The sequence below is a fragment of the Lates calcarifer genome, linkage group LG5, assembly GCF_001640805.2.
Source record: "Lates calcarifer isolate ASB-BC8 linkage group LG5, TLL_Latcal_v3, whole genome shotgun sequence".
NCBI lineage: Eukaryota > Metazoa > Chordata > Actinopteri > Centropomidae > Lates > Lates calcarifer.
Genome location: NC_066837.1, coordinates 22,533,031 through 22,554,028, shown reverse-complemented (window position 1 = coordinate 22,554,028; position 20,998 = coordinate 22,533,031). Strand labels below are relative to the sequence as shown.

The 20,998-nt window shown below is 41.6% G+C and overlaps 1 protein-coding gene across 3 annotated transcripts; it reads left to right on the top strand.

The window, feature by feature from the left end:
- Positions 1–1,599: 1,599 nt before the first annotated feature.
- Positions 1,600–20,900, top strand: mafgb (v-maf avian musculoaponeurotic fibrosarcoma oncogene homolog Gb). Of its 3 annotated transcripts, none has more exons than XM_018664796.2 (3): positions 1,600–2,231; positions 14,867–14,932; positions 15,025–20,900. In XM_018664796.2, exons 2-3 carry the CDS (start codon positions 14,897–14,899, stop codon positions 15,502–15,504), a joined length of 516 nt encoding a protein of 171 aa, XP_018520312.1. In that variant the 5' UTR covers positions 1,600–2,231; positions 14,867–14,896; the 3' UTR covers positions 15,505–20,900. The 3 variants fall into 3 exon arrangements, with proteins under 3 accessions (XP_018520312.1, XP_018520313.1, XP_018520311.1); XM_018664797.2 differs by lacking the exon at positions 1,600–2,231 and adding an exon at positions 2,264–2,969; XM_018664795.2 differs by lacking the exon at positions 1,600–2,231 and adding an exon at positions 13,967–14,713.
- Positions 20,901–20,998: the final 98 nt, after the last annotated feature.

The following is a 20,998-nucleotide window of genomic DNA, read 5'->3' as shown; positions in this document are numbered from 1 at the left end:
AAAGTAGATTATTATCAGTTATGAGAGAATTAGTGGAGTATCATTTTAAATGCTCATCTCAAAGTACTCAAAAGTAACAAAGTATTACTTAAATGCAGCACGTTAGCAGATGTACTTAGTTACTTTTCAGTGCTGCCCCTGTTTTTCTGACACATGCGTTTTTCGAGGTTAAGTGAGGGCTGACATGCTCTGAGGAGGTACTCAGAGCTTTTACTTAAGTAAAACTAGTAACACCACAGTGTAGAAATACTATGTTACAATATTAGCATCAAAATATACTTAAAGCACAAAAAGCAAAAGTGATCATTATGCAGAATGTCCCATATCAGAATAAGAAATTATGATCCAAATCTCCGAAGTAACTAGTAACTGTCAGATAAACGTCATGGAGTAAAAACTATAGGATTTGCCCCTGAAATGCTGTAGGGACATGCACAGTAGCATAACATGGACATAAAATAGTACAGTAAGTAAAATACAAATTGACCCTCAGCATAGTACTTGAGCAAATGTACTTATTACATTCCAACTCTGCCTACAAGCTACCAGAAAAAGTGTATGTCCTCCTTAAGAGCTCACATTCATCTGTCCAGTGTGTATTGATGAAAATGTCTGGAGCTTTTTTCAGTGAAAACTTGCCAAAATTGCTGTTTTTAAGATGCTTTTGGGGAAAAATGCTGTTAAAATCTTATAAATACCTAGACCAACCTCCTGTATGATTATGTTCTGTCTCTCTATTAGTCATTTTCTTAAAAAAAAAATATCAAGCCAAATTCAACATTACTTTCAGCAGCCTGGCAGAGATTTACTTTGACTCCTCAAAGGCCAGTGGACGTTCAAGTGAAGATATCAGTCGCTGAATACGTAATACCACCTATTTTTGTGCTTCCTTATCATGTATCAAGTCATTCGTTTCTCAGAAATGGATATGGAATATTGCTAAACAACTATACAGGGGTTGTGATTGTTTAGATTTGTTTTTAAACCATGTTGTAAATCAGGATGAATAGTGTTTGACATATGATCAGCTTTAGAGGTTCATGCCTCTATTTTCTTCAGTCTTTTAATTAACTTTTCCACTAAAGACAGACTGGAAACATAGGATGTTAAAGGTGCCAGGGAACCAACCAGACATTAAAAACAGGAGTTGGCTGCAAAACTTGTTAAACTATGATTAACAAAAAATAAATCAACTTAAAATCCAATATACCCAGTTAGTATTGTATAGTAAACCTATTAAAAATATGTCTAGATTCTTTACAACTTAATCGCCTCAAGGGAAACACTTACATTTCTGTGGTGAATTTTTTGTGAATGTGAAAAGTGACAGTTGGTTCTGTGGAACCTGAGTCAGGACCTCATCATTTTTAATACTGCCATTTCATGTCCTTGTTTTAGAGGAAGTGATACAGCGATAGATATCTACATGTCAGTTGGATGTTTTCTGTAACTTAGGTAAACAGCTTCAAAAAAACAGGACCTGTCTAGAAAAGTGTAGGCCTGTGTCTGTGTGTGCAATTTCTCAAGCCAGCACTTAACATAAAGTGTTCTATTTAAATTGTGTGTTACAGTATCTACTAAGTATCTACTTACGCCCTGTTTTGTTTTCAGTGTCTGTTTCTCCACTGTCATACAGCATAGAGCCCAATTTTATGGGCTCGTGCATTTTTTATGGCATCACGACAAGATCTCAGACAGGGCAAAATGCAGACCACATTATTTCCAACTTTTCTGTCATACTTAAATAATTTAGATATTTCCCAGTGCTGATAGTAGTAAGTAAAACTGGCAGCGATATTTGTCCATCATCAGATGTTTTATTTCTTATCCCTTCACTCCCTGCACTATTGTTTGAGCCAATTAGTGCTTCAAATGTTAGCTCTAAGTTTAGACATTTGCACAGAGGTGGGGCTGCCTTGTCACACTTTCCACACTGGCTGTTGTTATAACGGTCCATCACACAGTAGTAGTGTCTCGTGTCTCTTTAAATGCGGGTTGCGTAGATCCTTCATGAATGAAACCATGTGATCCAAACATCATTTGACGTCTGGCGCCCCCGAACATAGACTAAAACAAGCGAGGAAGGAGTGGATATATCTAGAGACCTGCGAGAAGGCGTGAGCGGAAAAAACATTTCTCCAGCTGTCTCTCCTCCACACCGGGTCGACCAACCATCGGCGAACGACAACCTTTGAAGGTGCGGTGGGCGAAAGGCGCCGGTTTGACTTCTGGTGAGTCAGCTTTGTCAATATCAAAACTCCCTGTTTCTTTCTTTCTTTCTTTTTTAAACTGCTGAATATAGACGTGCTGTTTTGCTGAGTGTGCACGGTCACCGCCGCTGCCATGCCGATATCGTCGCCAAGTGCGGTCGCACTTCGGTTGCCGCTTGTCCCAGTGAGCGCTGCCGCCGCCGCCGCGCTGTCCTGTTCAGTCGAACTCACAACAACGTCGCTGCCGTTTAAAGGGCAGTAGTCTGGTAGTGCTGAATCATCACGATCCGGTCGACATCCAGACCCGTAAATGCTCTGCCGAGACTGGGTCGGTCGCTCAACCGCCACGCCGACCGACCAGCCCGTGATTTCATAACAACACAGACAAAGGGGGTCTACGTTACGTACGGCTGTCAAGCTTTAAAAAAGGAAGCCATGTGTCGGAATTAGAAAACCGTGCGGGGAGTTCGAGAGCAAGTACCGCTTTCTGTACGCGGCTGGTACGCCCGGGGATTCCCTTGTTTTTTGGCTACTAAATGACTAAATATTCATAGAGGTGAAAGGAAAGGGAGCTGGGAAAAAACCTAAACGTAGAGTAACAACTTAGGACGGCGGAAACCCTCGCAAACAACACATAACCTCAACGTTAGCTCCTCCGACTGTCCTCTCTTCGGGGTGCTGAAGCGGCAGCGGTGGACACAAACTGGAGCGACCCGCTGTCGCTTCACAAACTGACTGTGGTCTGTCGCTGCTGCACAGGTAAGATGGCCAGTCAGCTGTTTGTAAGGTTGCTGGGATTTTATCTGTTTTTTGACTCTTGAGGTAACCTTTTCGTTACTACACTCTTGCTTGCTTAGTTGGCCGTGTGGCATAATAAGTAATTAGTCTTGATGAAAAAAGACAGCGACAACAACAAACAGCCCCGACTGTCATTGTGTTGTAACTGTCAAACGTCCGGCGGTTAGCCACAGAGTATGTCCTGGCTGTTGGAGAGAGGGGCAGCGGTGACTTTGCTGGAGCGACTGTTTTGACATTTGCTTTGTGTCAGACGCTGTGCTTCCGACAGGCCTTCACTTCTTGTGTGTCTATTAACATTAGGTCATACGTTTTACATTTAAAAGGACTTGTGCTGTCGGTCTAAACGGAGAGAATCGGTCTATTTCCTGGCGTGCCTGGTTGTACACCGGCTGCGCTCGGGGCAGAGATGCTGATTCATCACAACGTTGTTATTTCTCAACGTTTGCGCGAGCAGAGCGGAGGCATGAGGGAGCCATGGCAACATGGCACCGGCGGCAGGCGGGCGGACAAAGGTCTGGCGCGAGGGAAGGAAGAGCTCGGTTTATATTGGGGGCTTGGCTTTGAAATAAATAGGCCCGGTCATGTAGTGGATGTTGACGTGTCTCGTGGATAATTAGAGCTCGTGTGGGCTGAGGAGTGAGTGTTTAAAATGTCATTAGTGCTAAATACGTTCATTTTTTCAGCAAGGTTTGGTCATACATCTTCAGTCAGTGGATTTAAAGCACATGGGAGCATTGTGCACACATGCATGATAAATAACATGCACTGAATTATTTAGTTGTTTAACCTGATTTTACTTTTGTGTTATAACTTCAATAAAACAATCTCAGAGTCACAAGCAGACAACCAGTGACACCTGCTACCCTTGACATAGTGAAGTGACCTCGCTCACTCTTTATGAAAACCTTGTCTGAAAGTCAGCAGATCAAAAATTAGCCTTGTGTGTGTGAATATAATTTAGTAAATTTGGACAAAAACAAATGAAAGCTGGGGGGAAGGACACATTCCCATGGCAGTTCATGTTGAACATTGACTGCTCATGAACCCACACAGGGACTTGTGCTAAAAAAAGAAAGCACCTCAATGAACTATAATGCGTTGCAACCAAATACCCTCTGATTGATCTCTCGTAGATGGGCCATTATCCACTGCCTGATAGCAACCTATGAGCATTGCAACTCTTAAACACTGAAGAGTAATAGGGAAGCTCTGTGGGCACAAGAAAAACAGAAACTTCACCCCCTAATGACTCCATATCAGCAGCTTTAGTTAGAGTCAGCACTCTGTGGAGTGTATCAAAAGTATGTAGTAAGCAAGTTGGCAAGTACTGTAATAGAGGGTCATAATGATGAAACAGTTGTATCAGTATTGGAGAGAAGAGCACCCCCAACCCCCCCTTACTGTCTTTCCCTCTCTCTCTCTCTCTCTCTCTCTCTCTCTCCCTCTCTCTCTCTCACACACAAACACACGTGCACACACACATTTTTCCCATTTCCTTTTCTCATTGCGTGTAAGCACATACACAACCTAGGGGCTAAGCTTTTTATACTTGGTATCAGTATTTAATCAGTGCTTGAAGTGCATTTCTCTGTCAAGTACTTTCCCCATCCTTCCCTGGTGTTCATGGTAATTGAACGCTGACCAATGCTTATGTGTGCAACTTTGCTGATGGTGGCGCAGCGGCAAGGCGCGCAGAGCAAGGGGGGATGAAGGAAGAGGGAGGAAGAATGAGAGATGGGATTTGCGGAGAGATTGAGAACAAGGACCTTTTTGTCTTCAAGGCATTCCCCTGAAAATGCTGAGGCGAAGCAAATGCGCTCTCGCTTGACAGATGGCGTTTTCACTTGTTACTTACCACAGCTAGTTTCTTTGCCTTGTCGTGTGCATGTGTGCAAATGTGTGTGTGTGTGTGTGTCTGTGTGCATGTGAGAGAATGTGCAAAGAGAGCAGGAGATATAAAACACCTATAAGATGCTAAGATCTAGTTGCCGTAGGGGTTTTGTGTGTGTGTATGTGTGTGTGTGAGAGAGAGCAAAGTAAGCACCAAGGTTAACAACAGTGTGTGTGAGTTCCTGGCTGCATTCTGGAGATGCAGAAAAAAGATGTAGCAGTAGGAAGTGATTTTACTATCAGTTGGACATTACAACATTTTGCACTTGGCAGTTGATTCCTTTCTATCCTCTCACATTGTCTGGACCTGAAACTTCTCTCATCAGGAGGAAGTCCTAAGCATCACTCTGTTTTACCAGAGGAGGGTGTATGTGTCAGTGTATGTGTGTGTGTATGTCCTCATATAAACTTGTTTGATTCCCTGCATGTACAAGGGTCAAGTTGATGAAACACTGTGTAAAACATCCTCTGGCTGTGTGAGGAAGGAAGGACGGGACTAAGACAGGTGTTTATTCCAGAAGGAATAGATGTATTTACGCTGCTAGTTAAAATGATTAGTTGATTAATTGATTAGCTGCTTATTTCTCATGAATGAATAGTCATTTAAGTTGTTTTTTATAATACAAAAGTCTCCAAAAGTGACTGGCTAAATATGTTTGGGTTGTAGACTGTTGCTTGGATGAGACAAGCTGTTTGAATATAAAGCTTTGTCTTTAGAATATTGTGATGGACATTTTTCACTTTTTTTTTGTTTTTTGACCACTTGATTATTGAGAAAATAATGATCAGACTATTCACTAGCTGAAATCCTATATAAACTTTAGTTGGGGTAGACACATGTACTAAAATACCATAGCCTTGCCACTGTGATGGTAATAATGTTCAACCTCTGTCTTACCGACTGCTAGTAGTGCAGGGTATCGTTATGTTTTGACACAGGAGCAAATAGAATGCCCACGTTTACTGATACACACAGCAAGACAATATTTTATTTGATAGCTTAAATTAAGGAAAAGAAATGTGAATTCTGCAAAACACATCAGTATTGATGTGTGTCAACACAGAGCACCCATACACAAATAAAACACAGTCTAAATTTAGAGTCTTAGAAACTGAGGAGGAATCCAGTGCCAACTTCTGGTATTTGACGTCACGGTCGGTAGCAAAAAGGTAATACCCAGCCTTAACTGTCAGTGAAGTGTTCAATCAAGCCTATAATTCTGGGGTGGTAGTTAATAGTTAATCATGTTCTGGTATTATACGCGATTATATTGTTATATGTTCCTGTCATATTGTTCCAAAATCCTCTCCAGCTCCTGAATTGCATGAGAGAAGAAGCTTCACAAAGGCAGCATTTATTATTGCAGGGCTCTAGTACTGGATTGCATTCGATTGCACAGGTGTTCACAATTTTGTGTCCACCTCCTGTGTGTGTGTATGTGTGTGTGTGTTTGTGTGAGAGAGTTTAATGTTTTGGGAGATAATTTCCAAGTGGCGTCTGTGTGTTTATGATCTTGTTTACTACTGAGATCCATTTCAGAAAAGTCTTGTTATGCTTGCAAATTTCTGAGAGTGAGCGAGAAGTAAAAAGAGAGAAGTAAAAGCAGGAATAAAAGACTGAATTGGAGAGTGGGTGAGAGAGAGAGAGAGAGAGAGGCAGAGAGAAAAGGAAGCAGTGGGGCAGATCAATAGTTGAGTGTTTTTTCTCCACAGTAATGATGAAATATGGTGTAAGCAGATCTGGTGCATAATCATTGCTGTGCTCCACTGTTTTTTTCTGCTTCTGTGTGCGTGTGCTGCTTGTCCTTGTGTTATTTTGACTTTGTGTGTGTGTGTGTGTTTGTGTGTGTGTGTGTGTGCGCGCGTATGTGTTAAATATACCCTCCCTCCACAAGTGTCTTGACTCCTTATTTACATAACCTCCCTGAGAACTGCAAAATGTATGAAATCAAGATAAATCCCATTGCAATACACATAAGCAAGTCAAAAATATTAGGAAATGGAAAACAAGTTTAAGTTCAGTTTAAGTAGATCAAATTACTGATCTAAACTTCTGTCCTGAAATGGTTGTGTTGTGTTCAAATACCGAGCTGGCCTCATGTATCAATAACCACTCTGTGATCAGCGCTCTTTGAGTCAGATTCTCATTTTTCCCTCTGAGGACCTATGGGTTTATTTTGAAGCTTTTTGAGAGGGCTCCAGATAAAGGAGACGACTCATTCCCACACACACACACACACACACACACACACACACACACAGCATAGCATAGAAGTGATTTTGTTTTGCATGCAGTGTTGAGATATTGAGAATGGCGTGTAGCTGTGGAGATGCAAGGCCCTGGTAACAGGAACATCCGTACCAGCGGTTGTCTACCAGTTGCATCATCTTTATGCGCCAACTTGCCGCATTTTTTAACTGCAGTGTGATGATCCCAGGATTGTGGTATGAGTTTCTGAACCTTTTAAATTAAACAAAAAAGAAAACACACACACACATACAAAGTGTGGATCAATGCCAAGGAATAAAGAGGGGGAACAAAGATATGAGTGGGCCTTAAATGTACCGCCAGCTCCTTCTCTTCACCTGTGGCATTAAATTATTTCCATGCAATGACTGTTTTCCACTCCAGAGTTTTAATTTCTCTGTTCACATTAAAGTATAATTTGGAAACTACACATCAGTCCTGCTTCTGTAGCCAGATTTAACTTTTTAATCATTTTTAACTATGATACCTGATTAGAGTTTGTTGGATACCACTGCATGTTGCTCTGATTCTTTTTTCCTTTCTTATGTTAACATCTAAAATATCCAAAAAGAACATTTTTACTCACCTTCTCTGTGTCTGTGTTTGTAGACAAAACTGATTAGGGCTACAATTAACTGTTATTTTCTTTGTCGATTAATCTGCAGGCTAATTATTGACTGAATCAATAAATTGTTTCTGTTAAATGTCAGAAAATGCTAAAAAAATATCATCACAGTCTCCCAGAGTCTAAGGTAAAATCTTCAAATATATTGTTTTATCCAACCACCAGTGCATCCAGTTTATTATCATGGAATCAAAGAATATCTGAAAATATTCACTTTTTGGAAGCTGGAATCAGTGAATTTCTGGCCTTTATGCTTAAAAATTACTAAAAAATTAATCAATTATCAAAAGCTGGAAGATGAAAAGTAGATTTCTTCAATGTGCAATCAGTGATACGGAAAATTAGTTTCTTCTTGATTTCTATTGTGCTGGAAACCACACAATCTATTACACAATCAATAAGTAAGCTGTTCATATACAGTCATTTGGAGAGAGACTAGATATGAAGACAATACCCTTTTATCAGGGTGAACTTTTGGCTTTTAGCGTGTCTTCATTCTTCTGCTTTTTGAGGCACGATCTATGTGAAAGTTTCCACATTTGAATTGTTATATTTTTGATGTTTGATATACAGTGGTGTCTTATAATGTTGGCTGAGCCACATGTAACAGACAAGTAGAACATGCACACGCCCACATACTATGACCTTGTGTGTGTTTGTGTGTGAGGCACAATGCCTGTCATACCATCTTGTGACACCAAATAGGAAGCCTTAAAATGGTCACCAGGAATGTCCCTGTGTAAAAGGCCACTGCTCTCCATGGCACCTTTTATGAGCTGCAAACCAAACACATCACCCCCTGTGTGTTCCTGTTAAATGTTTGCCGAGAAGCTTCCGATGAAATCTCCTCATTACTGTGACTGATAATGATGAATGCGTCCCCACAGAGTCGCTCAGTGCTTACTTTGCTGTTGCACTGGAAACTTTCTCTTTGTCTCAAGTTAGTACTGCTGACCAGGGATGTGCTGCGTCTGGGGGAAATAAACTTAACGTGTCGTTTAACTTATCCCTGTCTAACTCACAGCCCTGTTTGTTATACACACACACACACGCATACACACACAAAGAGAGAACCAACTTAACCTACGGTACATGCTTTCCCTCCTCTTCAAAAAAGAAAAAAAAAAAGCACTATGAAAAAAAAGGAGCCAGAGCTCAATTGCCTGACAGTGCAGTTTTTTTTGCTTGTGTTGGGAAATTTGTCATCACACTCCGACTTACTACCTGGAATGGGAAAAACGTGTCGACGCCAGGACTTTTTCTCGCCTTTAATAACACACTTGCACAAACAACGTCTCGTGCGCGTTACGCACGCACACACACACACACACACAATACCCTTTTTGAACTCATAGAAAAGTGTGAAAGTGATCGCTCTTCCCTCTCCATATATTATAATATGTATATGAGGGGCCAGACTCTTGCTCTTGTGCAAGTCTTCTCCTTCACTTTTCCCTGTGTTTTCCTCATCTCCTCCACTCTCCTCCCTGTCTGTGTTATCATGCTTATTTCACGCTCTGCATACCTCCCAGTTAATAGCTTCCTTCTCTTTCTCCACACACACACACACACACACACATACACACATGTGTGCTCACAGCTCAAACTGGTGTGTTTTCTACCCCCTCACTCACTCCTCAGTTTCTCACCCTCTCTCCATGGTCCTGTATCTCTGCTATGCTCCCCCCCCCCCCATACACAGGTTGCCATTATCGCTGATCTGATTCCTAATTCTCAATTAGTCTCCACACAGTGCTCATCGTTAATTATTTACCAACTCCCTCAACACCCTGGGCCCACAGTAGATCAATGAGTTGAAGCGCTGCTCCCTCTTTTTTTTTTTCGACAAAGGCAAGGTGGACTACAGCCAGGAGCTAAGTTTTGTGGCGCTCTGAGGTTTTAATTCACACTCCTTATATTTTGCTCTCTTTGAGCCTTTCCATCATGTCCGCTCTGTATCCTAGTGTGTGTCTCTGCCACCTCACACCACTGCCATCCTTTGTGTTCTCCATTATTGCTCAGAGAGTTGCCTGAGGGAGGATGTGCAGTTAAGGCAGTTGTTATGGTAGGATTATTCAATAAAGACAGACTTGCCACTGCATCACAAATGACTTGTGACTCTTACAATCTATTCTTGATCATTCTTTGTATACCGGCTTGTTTATGCTTGTGTACACCCACGCACACCAGCCCCCGGGTCGTTTTTGAAGCGTCTAATCTGGCTATTTATTTTTCCTCTGTGTGCATGTGTGTGTGTGTGTGTGCAGCATGCCACCAGCTTTTAAGTAGGAAGTCTCTTTCTAAGAAATTCCTCTCTGTGTGGCGGTAGTGGCCTGAGCAAAAGGTTCTCTCAAACAAGATTAATTAGAGCTCTGTCTGAGGCCAGTCGCACGCAAACACGCACACACACACACACACATACACATATACACACAGAGTTCATTATGTTGCTTGTCTGCACTACATGAAGAGAAAGGAGTCCTGCTATATGTCTTGTGCTGTTTCTTGTGCTTTTTAATCTATCTTTATAAGTCCCATGATCGCTGTGTTCACCTTCTACCTCACTATTACCCTCGTTTTCATCCCTTCTCCAGAACTTGATTTGTCAACAAGACAGAATGTGAAGCTTTACTTGTGTTTGTGTGTGTGTATTTGTGTGTGACAGAGAGCAGAAGGTTGTGGGTCAGCAGTAGTTTCATTGCACTGGATCAGCTTCAGAACTTTTCTAATTGGAGGTTTTAGTCGTGGTCGTTGCTGAGTTCAGGGTTTTTTTTTTTTCGACCCCAATCCCCCTCCATCCATTCCTCCCTCCTTGGACCCCCCACCCCACTCCGTACCCAACAGCTAAGCTCTTACAAATGTGTTGAGGATGCATTTTCATCCAAACGCTTTCCCACCCCTCTCCCTCCTCCGTCTCTGCACCCCCCTCCCCACCAGTCCTGTTCCTCCTCATCAGTGCCCCCCTCCCTCCTCTTTCTCCGTACTCACTTGCCTCTCTTTTTCTTCTCTTCTTCCTCCCTTGTCATTTGCACTCCCCACCCCGTCCTCCCTTCATACTCAGCATTTTTCTCGGCTGTGGGTGTGATGTCTCCGCTGTAACGCTAATCAGCTCTGGAGACGTCAGCATTCTTTCAATCCTCCTTCACCACCACCAGCTACCCTCCCTTACCTCCTCCTCCCCCTTTCTTACCTAGTCGTTCTTCACCTTGCTATCTTATCAACTCCTCACCCTCTTTTCTCCTCTCTTTTTTCTCTTCTGGCCGTATATTACTCATCTCCACTGATTCTCACCTCATCCTCCATCCCTGTCCCTATGTCCCATCCTCTGTGTGTTTGTGTATGTGTGTGTGTGTGTGTGTGTGTGTGGTGTCTCCACTGTAACCGTAAGCAGCTCTGCTCTTGAGTCGTCAGCGTTCTTTCGGTTGCTCCATAAAAATACAGCCTGCCACAGCAAAAAAGCTGTCTGTTGTAGCAACAGTGGCTGTGGCATTGACCACACCGCAGCGACCACCCTGCAAGCATTATGGGAAGGACACCTCTGGCACTTTGTGTGTGTGTGTGTGTGTGTGTGTCTGGGTGTGTACGTCTAAGATAAATGGCGATGCCTTTGCTCAGCAGATGATCCTTAACCTGGGTGACTTACACATGGCATGATCTCTCAGAGAACACACACACACACACACACACTGTGGTGTAGGTCAAGTTTTTTGTTGTCTAACCTTGATGAAATAGGACCCAAACTTGATATATCGTCCTGCTCTCCAAGTTTATACCACTAAGACCACTATTCTAGCTACTACTGCAGATGTGTATTGATTAGAGCTGGAACAATGAACTGATTAGCTGTACAGACGAATATTAAAGGTGCCCGGTGGAGATTTCTTGTAAACAAACAAAAGTTCTGTTTACATTCCCTGTTTTCCGTGTTATCCTTAAAGTCTAACAGTGTGTTAAATATAATGTGTACAGTGTGTCCATGTGTACTAGAAAGTAGTCTTTTCTTCTTTCCTGCCATTGCTGGTGCGTCGCTGAATTTCTTCTTTCAACCTTCACCAACTGTTTATCAGTAGAATAATGTGAAACCACTGGCAGGACTATATATCACCTTGCTTGTGCAGGCACCTGTTCATAAAAATGGCTCCATAGTGCTACTAAAGGTCAGAAAATCCTCAGGGGACCTTAAATCTGCAACAATGATCATCTGTTAAGTACTTTTTTTAAAGCAAAAATGTCAAAAGTTCATGTTTCAAATTTTTAATTTAAGATATTTTCTTAGCTCTGTAAAAGTTAATATGTGCATATCTACAATGTTGCCTTGAGCTCTGGGCCTGGACTGAGGACATGGTATGTGTGTTATGTGTGTTAACCATTTGGCCCAGATGTCCTAACAAACAGCAGAATATCGATAATGACAATAAAAATTTGTTGTAGCCATACCACAGATACCATCTTTTGTGATCAGCATGACTTAGACGGATTTAACACATTATCAGATCCAGTTACTGTTTATTTTGTTCATAGTCAAATCTGGCACACCTTGTATTCTGAAATTTTCTCATCTTTATTTAACAAATTCACAAACCACAGACAGTGAGACATTTGCAGATGCCAAAAATGACTACAAAGGAGCTGCTTCAGCACTGATATCCTTTTGTGCACCTGCAATAATTCTGTTTGCTATTTGCTTTTATCTAAAGACATCATGACATCAGACATCTTAAGACAACAACAAAAAAAAAAACCTAACATTTTAAATATGTGTTGTCAAATATGGAGTCAAACCTCCTGAACCAAACATTCAACTTCTACGTGTATCATGCATTGTTTAGCACTTTGAACATAACCACATTTGCACATTTGTGTACTTGCAGTCGACCGTTTTGCGTGTGTGTTTTATCGTGCCCCACTGGCATGGCGGCGGGGGAATGTGCATGTGTGTATGTGCTTGCCAGCATGCTTTTTGTTTGTATGTAGATGGGTTGGGGGTGGGGAGGTGTTGGGGTTTGGGCACTGGGGAAATAAGCCAGTGCCTGGCAGGAAAACAACCTCCTTTTGCCCCCCCCCCGCATCTCTCACTTCTTCACCCCCACCCCCAACAGCCACCCTCACTCTTCTTGTCTTTGATCCATCTATTGTGCATGATGCACCTCCAGCTGTGGGAAGCTGTATCCCAATGAAAAGTGCAGTGGTACATGAGGATGGAAGACATTTGGTCATTTAGAAGAAGCTCTTTGTGTACACAGTTAAATGAAAGAGTGTTTATAATTGACTGACCCAAACCTATTAAAGAGTGCTTGAAGTGCTGAAGTCAAATGCTCGAGCAAACCTCATATATGTACAAAAGTGTAGCATCGCTCCTTTCCCATATCCTTCACCATTTCACAGAATTTTTGACAAGATATTTTAAGTTGCTGTGCATTTGACGTGTGTTGTGTGCATGCATGATCACTTGTATGTGCTTGTCGGTATGTTTCTCTTTGATCTACAGCTATTTATAACTATAGGATTTATAGCAGCGCACGCACAAACACTCATGCACCCTCACAGACAGACAGAGATGCATTGTGGGGGTGGCTCACCAGCGCGCTCTGTGCCTTTTGACAGAAAGGAATAAGAGCAGCCACGTCGCCTTGTGTCACTTCAATGTCATCACTTCCCCAAACAAGGAGTTTTTTTTAGAACCACACATCTTGTGAATGACTGAAGAAATATAACTTAAGTCCAAATCTGCTTCTTACTTTTTGAAACTTTCCCTGGTGTGAAATACATAAGAGATTATAAATATATACAGTGAGAGAACAGGCTGTCTTTAATCAGCAGATTGGTTTAACTAAACTTCTGATTCAGCAGTATCAGGTGTAGCAGTTTGGCTGGAAAGCAGGGGTTTTTTTTATGTTTTGAGGACAACTGCATTTCACTGTCCATTAGACAGCCAATCACATGCAAGCACGTTCTCTCGTTACCCCCACCACCACCGCTGTCACCGCAGCCACCACCACCATGCCCTTTCAGCTTTCCTTAGCCCAGAGCGGTATTTTGGGCACACCCTCACATTTCAGGAAGGAGTTGGAGGGTTACAGGGGGTGTAACAACAGAGAGGGAGGGAGCAGGGGTGGGGGTGGGGTGGGGGGAATAGAAAGTGACAGGGGAGAGGAGAAATTTGCGTGGCAGGGGTGGGTGGGGTGAGGGTGGGCTGAGTGAGTGAGATCAGGAATCTGCTGAGTCATCATGACTGGTCTCATGATGATCGCTCAGCAGCAGCAACAATAGCCGCCCTTTATCGAACACACACACACACACAGGTCTGAGAGATGAGAGCCAGACCAATGCACCATACAAAGCATCTCATTGAGAGCTTGTGGAGATGCTCATCTGTGGCACTGTGTGCTCTAAGGACTGATCTCATCTTTTGCACTTCCACGCTCCCCCTTTGTTGACTTCTGATTCACACTGTTGTGTCTCCATCCTTTTGTTCGTTGTTAACACTTTGGCACATATGCACATACATCATTTTATCTGGTTTGCCTTATTGTCATGTATTCATTTTATGTATCTCCAGTAGGTGTATAGGTGTCTGTAGATTTCTACGCCCCAATGCTGCAATCTCTAGTAAGGTGTGTATATGTGCGTCAGGGCTCTAACAGTCGGTTTTCCCCTGGAGTTCTTCCCACAGATTTTACCACTTCCTCTTCTTTCACGCTCATTTCATTACTGTTGGCCTAAAGCCAACCAATAAGAGTTCAACAACACAAAGGTAGTGGGCACTGTCAGTGTAACCACCAGGAAACAGGAAGTCAGGGAAATTCTAAGAAAAGTTTGTGAGTCACTTTCACTCATACACTTTGATACAGACTACTACTAACTACTGATGCATGATACTGTGACATGCTCACACAACAGTGCTCTAGCAGCACATTTAGAATTGGGTCTCCACTGGTCTGGGTGGGTATTGATCTATAATTGATATGTTTTTTAATTGATTGTGAGGAATTGTGATTGTTCTTAAAGACATTTAGGGTCTTTTTTTGTTTTCTGATGCAGTTACTCTGTGTTATGTGCTTTGCTTATGTTCTGTGCTCTGCTGCGTCTCCGTAGGTCTGTTCAGAAGAGCAAGGCTCCTGTGGCATGACGACGACTAACAAAGGAAATAAAGCCTTGAAGGTAAGAGGGTGCATGTTTAATGCTGAATTATTTGTGTCTGATGTGTTGCCCCGTCTCTGCCTCACTCCAGTCTTTCCTCCTGTTTCCACTAGGTGAAGCGCGAGCCAGGGGAGAATGGCACCAGCCTCACGGACGAGGAGCTGGTGACCATGTCGGTGCGGGAGCTGAACCAGCACCTCCGAGGGCTCTCCAAGGAAGAGATCCTGCAACTGAAACAGCGGCGGCGCACTCTGAAGAACCGGGGCTACGCTGCCAGCTGCCGGGTGAAGCGGGTCACCCAGAAGGAGGAGCTGGAGAAGCAGAAGGCCCAGCTGCAGCAGGAGGTGGACAAACTGGCCAATGAGAATGCTTCGATGCGCGTTGAGCTGGACGCTCTGAGGTCTAAGTACGAGGCATTACAGACCTTTGCCAGGACTGTGGCACGGAGCCCCACCGTCGGGGTCGGGGTCAGGGCTGGAGGGGGTGGCGGAGGGGTGGCATCATCGGTCATCGGCCCACTCATACCGGGGAAGGTGGCAACAGCGACGAGTGTGATTACAATAGTGAAGTCAAAAACAGATGCACGGTCTTGAGGGAGGGAAAGATAGATGAGGGTGTATCGGGATGGAGTTCAGCTGCATCAGAGTAATTCTTCTTCTCTGCTGCGCCCCCCTCTCCTCCACCTGCACTGACTTCAAACAGCTGGGCAATCCTGATCGCTTCGCCTCAGCATGTTCCTGTCACCTGTCTCAGATCAGTGCAGATGAAGGAAAGGATGGAAGCAGAGGACGGTTATTTAGACTGTAAAGATGCAAGCCCTTGGTCAGCGCGTGATCATTTAGCACAGCACAGATAGACAGGGTTCCTATGGTCACTGAAAGCCTGGAAGAGTCAGAGAATCTGAGAAGTGGTATATTCCAGGCCAAGGAGAAAAAAATCTTTAAACACACACACACACACACAAACACACACACAAATGCCCCAAACTCTTTGGAAAAATCATGCAATTTTGTTCAGTTGCCATTTAAATCAGTCAAATGTTCAGTGTCAGGTTTTACTGCTGGTAGATGTAGATATCTGTAAACGCAAAATAATCCTGTCACACATTTGCACACTCGATTTGAAGCCTGAGGCAAAATTAAAATTAGCAACACCAACAAAAATATTCTACAACATACATTACATATGGTCCCGGAGCTCCAAAAGAATACACAAGGTTTTAATGTGACCTGCTGATTTCAGTGGCTGCAGAGAATTCCCATCTTGCTCCACCTAGCCAAGAACTTTTTCAGAAAAGTACTATAGAAAAATATATATTACACAATGGTGGTAACTGTATTTCTACTGTTTTGTACTGTGTTGTCATTCACATGAGGTCCAAAGTGTATTCTCTGTGTGTGAATTGTTATATATCAGGAATTCTGTGAAATTCTGTGGCGCGTGTTCGTTTTTGGTATTGCTATATTTAGTTAGCTGTATTTTTTCTACGGTCTCCTCACTTTCTATGTCCGAGTCTTTCTCTCTCTCTCTCTCATTCTCTCTTCTATCTATTCTTTCTCTGTCCTTCCATTTTTTTCAATTCCAACTGGCTTCCATAATTACATACAGTACTTCCTGGATCTAACAGAGGGGGGAGAGAAAAGACAATTGATATTTACAAACAAACAAAATGCAAGGTATCACTGAAAAAAGTGGATAAAGTTATTTAGAGCCTCTGACCTTGTCTCAGTTTGTAAAAATTTTCAGGGAAACGGTCGTTTGAACACTTGAGCTGAATTGAGATAAAGTTGTTCTGAGTCTGTTTGAGTTCCTCTCAAAAGCATATGTTTGAGAAATTTGGAAGGGCAAGTGCCTTGGTCTCCTAATGATATGCATCAAGAAGAAGTCAAGAGGACATATGAGGAATTGTGGAAGGACGGTGGAGATTCAGTGGAGGCGTTTGCTTATACCTGTGCTTAATGGGATACACTGACCAATCAGGAATCAGGTTGTGACAGCATTTAACTCTCGCTGTGCGTTGTTGTATGAGCTGTGTAGTAGCCATCAGGATTAATAATAATATTAATAACACCCATTTATGTGACTTGGCAGTTCATTTACCTAAAGAAAAAAATAAATAAAAGCAACCCACATTTACCCTCATTCTCTTGCACAGAATATGCTTGGAAAGGTAATATTCTGTTATGAGGAATAATCCATGTATCTGTTTTATGTTAACTACTTGGTTTATATGTTTCTGAATTTGACTGACTCAGAAATCTAGGTTGTTACGCCTACGGCATTTTTTTTGCTTCAAAACAAAGCAGTTTACGTTGCATTCCTCTTGCTTTTAACCACAGAGCTCACTTTGCAAGAGCAGATGTGATCACTGACAGTGCAGTCAGACTAGTAAGGACAACAAAGGTATTTCTCTGAATTTCCAGTCACACAAATGGGCTGTCATTTCACACAAGCTTTACCATAAAAGTAGTCTTATGTGGTGTTCTATACGCAAAGAATCTTTGTCTATGTATGGTAGAGTCTGGAGTTTTATAAAGACAATTATCTTTGCATTGTTTGTAAAAAAAAAGAAAAAAAAAAGGTATAGCGAAATCTGTTTGATATACAGTATCTCTATTTTGCAATTGTACCAAAAGTGGCTTAACTACTGAATAGCTTTGTTTTTTCTCTATAGTGACTAGGCACGTGTGTGTAACCGTGAACTAGCGTGTGGTGTGCTGTGTAGGTATGTGACGAGGTAACTATAATGTTCACTATTTCATGGATATGACTTTGTTCCTTGTTTGATTTCAGGCCGAAAGCAGGTGATGACACTGTCGGTAACTGCACTCTTTTCTCTAATCATAAAATCTTTGTCCTCCTGGCCCCCGTTATTCAGCTCCAGCACTGCAGATGTATTAGATCATTTGTTAATCTGCTCGTAATCTGCTCTCATTATTTGTAATTTTATGAAAGTTCTTTTTTTGTTTGCAGACCCATTTTCTGTATTTCTGAACACGCCTTCTGTGTCTCTGTTTAGCTTCTCACAGTGTTTAAAGCTCATTAAGGCAGATATGACATATATGACATGACCAATGAGATGAGGAAGTGTTTTGGATAACCTCTAAAAGCTTCATAATATTTGTATTCCGGACATCTGGTAACAGAGATGTGAAACTAAGCAATGGGCCTGTATATCACCCCTGCTCCTTTAATAAGTTATTTTTTGTAGCGTGTGATAAAGATATTTGTTTTTGCTGTGTACATTTTATATAGTTATGTATATTTAATGTTGTTCCTGTTTCATTTGCTTTTGAACTGTTTAACTGTAAGTGTCAGGGAAGTGAAATAACATTTGTTATTGTATTTGGTGTTTTATGAAGTGAAAAAAAAAATCTATTCTGCTATTTAATGGTTTGTCTGTCAGAGTGAGGTTTACCATTATAAAGTACAATTGCCTCAAACAGTTTTTAACTAAGGAAAACCAGATTTAAATTGAGTCATATACTGAACTAGAAGCAATTTACAATGGTAAGAACATTACATACATGCAGCCTTTTAAATGAACTGCTACTTTTCCACTGTGAAGAAAAAAGGGTTATCCAGCTTACTGCTGTGCAGTTATTAAGATTAGCAGGGTGTGTTCTCATCTGTACAGTATGTTAATATAAAATAGGATTCAGACAGATGAACAATGAGCAAAGGCATAGGATGGGAACAGGTTTGAGATTTTAAAATATAATTTCTCCATAATCTTTACACTGATAACCATTTGCATGTTCAGTCAACCGTGAAACCAGAGAGCTACAAATGTCAAATGAAAATGTCCAATACATTTTCTTTAAATGTCTTATCACAGGAATATACTCTGTGGTGTTCAGCTACAAGCATATCAAGATATCACACTCATTGTATGTATGTATTTCTTTACATTTGAAAAGATTTGTCCTGTTTTTATGGGCAGAATGCTAATATTTGATTTTATACAGTGTTTTTTTCCCATATTTTCTCTCTGTCACTCTGTGGCTTCCTGTCTGTGTTTGCATTTGTTTGTTGAATGTTGGGTTGTTTTTTTTCGATCAGCAGGTCCTGTGTGGTGCATGTGGCCATGTGGTATAAAATAGGAAGAAGCACAATGTGCTAAGATTAGGTTTATGTTAATTTGAAGCAAAATATGAGTGCACCATCTCCCCCACCCCCTCGACCCCCACCCCCCCAGTATTTGTCAAACTGTACTTCTGTATGTACCACTGTCAGACAATGTTTTCACCTTTTTTCATTTCTTTACGCTTCCCTAGTTTAAAAAGGATGTATACTGTGTAAACAGAAGTGTGTCAACATGGTGGCTGTTATTAAATAGACATCTCTCTAATCATGCAAACTGTGTAGGGCAAAATTAGAACTCCTGCCACACAGGAGCAGTGACGCTATCGTAGTCGTTGTGTCAAACTGTCGTAGAATCGCAGGTACAGTGTGATGTGATAAGGTTATAGAGCTTATACACAGAGTGTTGTGCATTTTATATAAATTGCAGCAGCAGTTTGTCTCTGTTAAATCTGGCTTAAGTGTTGTGGCTTTCCTTGCTTTTTTCCCAGTGTCACTTTACAATTAACTGTGAAAACATATCCAGTATTTTTTATCCTTGCCGCCAATTGAGAAGAAAACAGGATGTGAAATATACTGTAGCTGTCGTGCAAGTCCTACAGTCAAACTACACAAAATCATTATTTTTGTCTTCCATACTCAAATATCTTGTGGTTTTAGTATTTCTCCGGTTTGTTGGGTCTCTAAACAAATGAGGTGAGACATTACAGAAGTTTAATCCTCATTCTCACTCAGCAGACATGATCAGATGACAACAGTGACCTTTAGTGATCATCAGACAGGGCAGCTCTGTGGCTTTTCATAACAGAGTTTATGAGCTTGTAAGACACGTTGACCTTATTTTTCCTGCTGCCTGTACAGAGGTCACAGCCTCCATATGAAAAGATATTTCATCAGAAAGCCAAGTAACCACTCCTAAACCGCATCTATAAATATTTTACAGAGGCAGAAAGGAGTGGTGGAGACACATCTGATAAAACTCTTACCCATTTCCCACCCCACTTATCCCCTACCCCCCTTTTTACAAAGTGTCTGCAAGTGAACTCAGCAAGCCTTTCTTCAAAACATCTGATTCCTCTGGAAGATGCAAATCATTAACTCCTTATCTTGCTGCGTGGCCAATCGGTATGCAGTCATTCAGTTGTTTTCCTGTCTAGTGAATCACGCCACCAGACTCTAAAAGCCCATATCACCCACCTCTGACGCCGATCGATGAGAGTGAATGAAGCAAGGATTCCTTTGATCGTTTGTTTTTTTCTGCTCTCATCAATAATAATGTTTGTTTTGTTTCCCCCATCTGCTGCTCTCTTACTCTCTGCTGTCCCTGCCCTCATCACATATATTCTTACCCAGAGTTTAGGTTTCACATCAAATTAACTGTTTTATTTTCTTGTTGTCAGTCAGTTTCCCTCTCTAATTTCACATTTTTCCTCCCATCAAACCACACACGCGTCTGCTGGTGAGCATCTGGCCAGATAGCTCTGGGGAGCTGGGATATTTTTTGTGTTTCTAAAAGTATATAACGGTCGGATTAAAGCTATAGAAAAGTAGTGAGTTTGTGTGAATATGGCATAGCCTATTCAGAAAAGCCCTTGTAATAGGAAATTCTGTGTTTTGTAATATTTCTGTATGGGGTGTAATAAATTATTCTACGACAGTACTTTCTATGGGAAAATACTTAAAATGTGACAGTCTTTGTAAGTATTTATCTTCAACTAAATTATTGTACTTTTTTTGCAATTTGTAGATATGTAAGTGACGATGACAAGGTACTGGTAATCATGAAATTAACTGTTTCATCATCGGTCTGATGCATCTTTTAATTTATTGATGTATATACTGTATGTTTGTTGATAAACAGCTTACTTTATTTTGTATATGACCAATAAACATGTTTTAAAATGGAGCAGCTTTTATGTGTCTTGTGCAGGGATGATAGTTTTTGACATCTATTTTTTCAAATCTATATTATTATTACCATGGTGCTAAGCTAAAATATACATT